The sequence below is a fragment of the Chaetura pelagica genome, unplaced genomic scaffold, assembly GCF_000747805.2.
Source record: "Chaetura pelagica isolate M959 unplaced genomic scaffold, ChaPel_1.0 scaffold191, whole genome shotgun sequence".
Lineage (NCBI taxonomy): Eukaryota > Metazoa > Chordata > Aves > Apodiformes > Apodidae > Chaetura > Chaetura pelagica.
In genome coordinates this window covers 993570-998464 of record NW_009952440.1, presented here as the reverse complement: position 1 = coordinate 998464, position 4895 = coordinate 993570, and the positions used below count along the sequence as shown (strand labels likewise).

Here is a 4895-nt window from a genome sequence, read left to right as displayed (position 1 = left end):
GTCTTGCTGCCAATTAACATCCTTAGGGCCACCATCTCAGGACAGCAGGCTACTGATGCAAATCCTTCCCACTGAGAGATAAAACTTCTTATTTTTAACAGATGTAAAATGTTAAGATAGGCTGATATATTTTTTAACTTCATTTTTCCTTATCTGTCCTGCATTACCCAATAGCAATCGAAGCCAGCACTGCATAAACCTGCAAATGACCTGAGAAAAATAAGCACAGGGGCATACAAAGAAATACATTTCATCAACCACATATGTCTGCTGTAAATATAAGTCCATTTTAATAATTATAATTTTAGAATGAAGCTTCAATGAAACTTAAGAGCCAGAATCATTAGATTTAGTTGCCATAAGCAGAACTGACATTGGCATACTTGCTATCATCTTATCTCTCTTCTCAAAAGGTTATGTTTCACGAAGGAAAATTTTCTGTCTGCTTAGGAAACATCACTCTAAAACATCAGAAATTAACAGTTTGACACCTGTCCCAAGCCTGACAAGAATAATTTAAAATACATTGTTCCTTATGTTAGCCAGACCCTAGTTATAATATATATATTTTCCTCTGAGGAAACATATTTGTTTCCTTTGGAAAGTACTTGGTTGAAAAAATATTATTCCTCCTAGCCTTATGAATTTCCTTATTTTGGAGGTGGATTTAATTTTGGGAGGTGGCTTTTACATGAAGGAGTGGTGCTGTTGTACCAGAGGGGCTGGAGTTCGCATACTTCAGAGGTAGACAACATTTAGAGTAATAGCAGTAAGCTAGAGAGATCAGTGCATATCAGGAAGTGTGAGCCAGGACACATATCCAGTGGGCTGGTGCTATATCACAAAACAGTCACAGTAAAATAGGTAGAAAAATCTCCTGTTTTCAGCTGCGTTACTGTATGCAGTAAAAAAGATTTCTCATGGCTTTCTTTCTTTAGTATCCATCAAATGTTGCCTTACAAATGTGGATCTCTGCATGTGCACAAGCATTTGTACCAAGCCTCAGGCAAAATGTCCCATTCTGCTACTACAGCCATCAACATCTCCCCTTCCCCAAGCACTCCTGGCACAGCAAGAAGCATTTGTACTGGAACCTCCTGGCTTTTAAAAAGCTAGTGAAATTTTATTTCAGAGGCACAATGCTAAGTGGCACCAGTCCAGTATCTGGTCCAGATGTATGGTGTGATGAACACTTTGAAGATTTTACACTAGCTCTAACCCTTTTACTTTGGCAAAAACATAATGCCATAAAATGCAGGGAAATACCAGTATTTGATGGGTAACAAGATATTCAGTTATTAATCAGGAACATCTTGAAGCATGATAGAGGTATGTACAGAAGAAGAAAGGAGACTCTCAGAGGATTATCAAAATGTCTGGTGTTTCTGACCTGGATTATGGGACGCTTCCTATTCCTCACAGGCAGTAAACAGCTGCACTTACAGAATTTTATTTACACCCTTTTAGTCTGGAAGCCACCCTGTGAAGTGGATCACTCTTGCCCTTTTGGACTGTCTACCTTGCACTGTCTCTCTTGACCACAGGGCTCATGCTTGCAGCTTGGGCAGCTGACCAGACCCTTGCTTTCCCTTAGACAAAGCTGAGCAGAAACTGTTCTCTCTTCAGTGGTTCATCTCAATGACAACAGTTGCAATGAACAACCACTGCAGTGCCTGCCTGAGTGAAGAGGAGGCTGATCACATAAGAGCCTTTGGCTAGCAGAGAAGAATAAAGTAAAACACTTTTTCCTCCTACTCATTTCTGTCTTCACTCAAAACTGTCTTAGGCAACTTAAACCGGACATGAACACGTCCGGTTTTCTTTATCTCCTAAATTTGAAAAGAACAGTGTGCATTCTTGTTAAAGTCAGATTATGTGGGGTGCAGCAAGCTAAACCAACTGTCCTGTTGGCATGGAGTCTGTGCAGGGCCTTTCTGCACTCAAACATGAAAGGTTTCAGCAGCCTCCAAACAGGAATGGAAAAATAGATCTAAAGAAGTTAAGTCTGTGACATCTATTTGGTTCCAAGAATGACTCAGACAGTCTTATTGCTCTGGGTAACTATAAGGGTAAGGGAGACATCTTCATGCAACTTTTAGTTTATTGCTGATTTCAGTGTTTTTGGGAAAAAGGCCAAATGCTGGTTTATGTGCATTGAATCTCATAAAATTTATCTGGATTTCACAGGAGTAAAGAAAAGTTGATTTTTTGGTTCTCTTTAAACCTGTTTCACTATTTTGTTTCTAGTCCTTTGTACTGTACATATATATAGCTGAGGGACATGACTGCAGAGTAAAGGTAAAAGTTGCCTTGACAGGCAAGATAGAGATGTACTTTATGTCATTATAAGCTGGAAAAAAAGGAACTGTTGTGTCTGGAAAAATACTTCAATATTTTTCTCTTTGTAAGAAAAATTGTATTGGCTCATTAACCTCAAATGTCATGTAATATGTACATAGTAGTTATGTAAAATGGCTATAAGAGGAATATTTAACATAATTTTGCCTAAGTCCACCATGAAAACATTCAAAGACTTTCTGTAAAGTGATAGAAGTAGTCTAAAAACATATGGAGTTCTTCATACTATGCTAAGTCATTCTTTTTTGGCTCCCCTCATACCAGATCTCAACTGGAGTTGGCAATGCTGTAGACTAGCCTAAGTTATAGAAATCCTAATGTTCTTCTGATTTGTAATCACTGGCTGTGAGGCTAAGATCCATAGAACACAATTCCACTTCCCTGCTTAGTTATCATTAATAACACATTATCTGCAGTATTAGGAGGAAAAAAGCAGGTATTAATTAACAGTGCAAAAATATGAATTTAAGTATAATTCAGGTGTTACCTACCTTCCAAATTCAGAGCTACCACTGCTGTATCATCCTCTAATCCTTCAATCACTTCGCACTTGTATCTCCCATAATCCTCCAGTATTATATTTGTGATTATAAGTGAGGCATCATTTTCACTGCTTTCCCTCAGAAACACTCTGCCCTGGTAGTTTCCATAGCTCTTTCTGTGGTGTCCCATTGCAACAAAGACGTCCACTTCTTTGAGGTAATCTGAGGTGAGTTTGGTCCACTTGACCCGGATTTTGTGGGTTCCTGAGCCAGCTGTTGATGTGTGTTCGTGGTAAAATTTACATGGCAGTGTGACATTGCCACCCCGGTGTGAGAAGAGTTTGGCTTGCTCTGCTACCACAAGCAGACGGGGTCCATTTTCTGTTAGGATCCAAGGAGAAAAACAGAAACAAGAATTAGCCCACAATCTACCTTTTACAGAATGGATGTGATCAATGCCATAACAACAATCAGCTGTATCAACATCAGGTCTGCAGGATCATGTCCCTGCAATTGTTTTGTACCTGTACAGTAGTAGGGTATATAAACCAGTTATATATATATATATAATATATATATAAATACTTACTTAGCTGCAAGTACATGTGTGTACACTCTCAGACAGGCAAAATGCTTCACAGCATTGTCACCCCATATAGGCAGGGGACAGTCCATATACTCCATAGTCTTGAAAACAGAGTTCTGTAACTGTATTTAGAGTTGCATAGCTGGTGGATGAATGCTACCATCCATCAAAGGCTCGATACAAACATCCTGTATTTCTCTGCAGGTTGTGTCTATCAACACTGCATTTTTTTCATAGTTCAGTTTTATGTATGGACTCAGCTTATTCAGGGGGCAGCATAAAAAACCCTTGTGATCTGAGATGCAGTGAATCAGTCACAAAACAGAAAAACCATGACTGTACCAAAAATCACTATTCATATTGACACAATAAAAAGGCAGCATAATTCTAAAGAAGTGTTTCATTTTTTATTTGTATTTTCTTCTAACATGAGTTCCTCTTCTGACATACTTCCACCAAAGTAAGGAATTTTTTATTCTTTATCTTCAAATGTAAAATTCAGTCCTCCCCTGGAACTCTTCTTGATCATCTCAGCCTGGTTTTTCCTAATCTGTTTTCCTCATGTCCTTCAAACTCTTCACTATTTTATCATTTATGTTTTTATTTCTCTTTCCACACAAACCTGTGTTTACCTTTCTAGCTCCTCTTCTCCTCATCCCAGACTCCCTGCTCCCTTTTCAGTAAGAACAGATGATCACTTCAAACCTTAAATCTCTGGGGCTATTTTGAAAGGCTGTGCTGCCTTGGGAAAACTCTGGAAAGTGCACATTTCATGTTGGTAGTCAGCAGGTGCATCCAGAAGAGAGAATATTTCCTTCTTTCAGTACCTCTTGCCTCTCCTCTCATGCACAGTTTGCAAAATTGATTTAGCAAGCTCAGCACTCCTGTAGATATTACTGTTCTCTGTCACTGTGAGAGAGCAATGAATCACCAGTGTGCTGCTTGCTGGGAAAGAATTATCCACCATACTCTACATCACAGATTGAGAAGAAAGACTTTGTAACTCCCTATGTGTGTTCAGCAAGTCAATGAAACTGCCTTGAAATGTGATTCCCAACTTTAAGGCTCTGGCTGGCTCCCTCTAACTTCAGCAAAAGCCAAGGCTAAGTTCCCAAATGCAGGGGTTGCTGAAAAGCTGTCCCTATGATGGCTAGCAGCAGTTTTCTGCTGGCCTCCATGGAGGTGGATCTGCACTGACAGGACAAAACTGCAGAAATGTGTACAAAAATGTCATCAGCCAGAAAGAGGTGTGGATGACTGAAGGAGTGAAGGACTAGGAAGGAGATAGGCTGACAGATGAGGTTTCAGTGATGAGCCCACCAGGGAGTGTCCCATCTGGACAGCTGTCTGTTCACAGCACTGCAAACCCAGTGGTGTGTGCAGCCACGGAGGATGCATGGAGATGTTAGGATCTGTGGCTCATAAATGTTTCTAGATAGTCCTAGCCTACTGAGCCTTGTTGACAGGAA

General features: G+C 39.8%; 1 protein-coding gene across 1 annotated transcript in view; it reads right to left on the bottom strand.

The window, feature by feature from the left end:
* The window catches only part of HAPLN1 (hyaluronan and proteoglycan link protein 1), a 30732-nt gene that overhangs the window by 15302 nt on the left and 10535 nt on the right, over nucleotides 1-4895 (bottom strand). The window contains exon 3 of the mRNA XM_010008395.1: nucleotides 2850-3221. Within this exon, the coding sequence (XP_010006697.1) occupies nucleotides 2850-3221 (372 nt within the window). The remainder of the gene's footprint in view (nucleotides 1-2849; nucleotides 3222-4895) is intronic.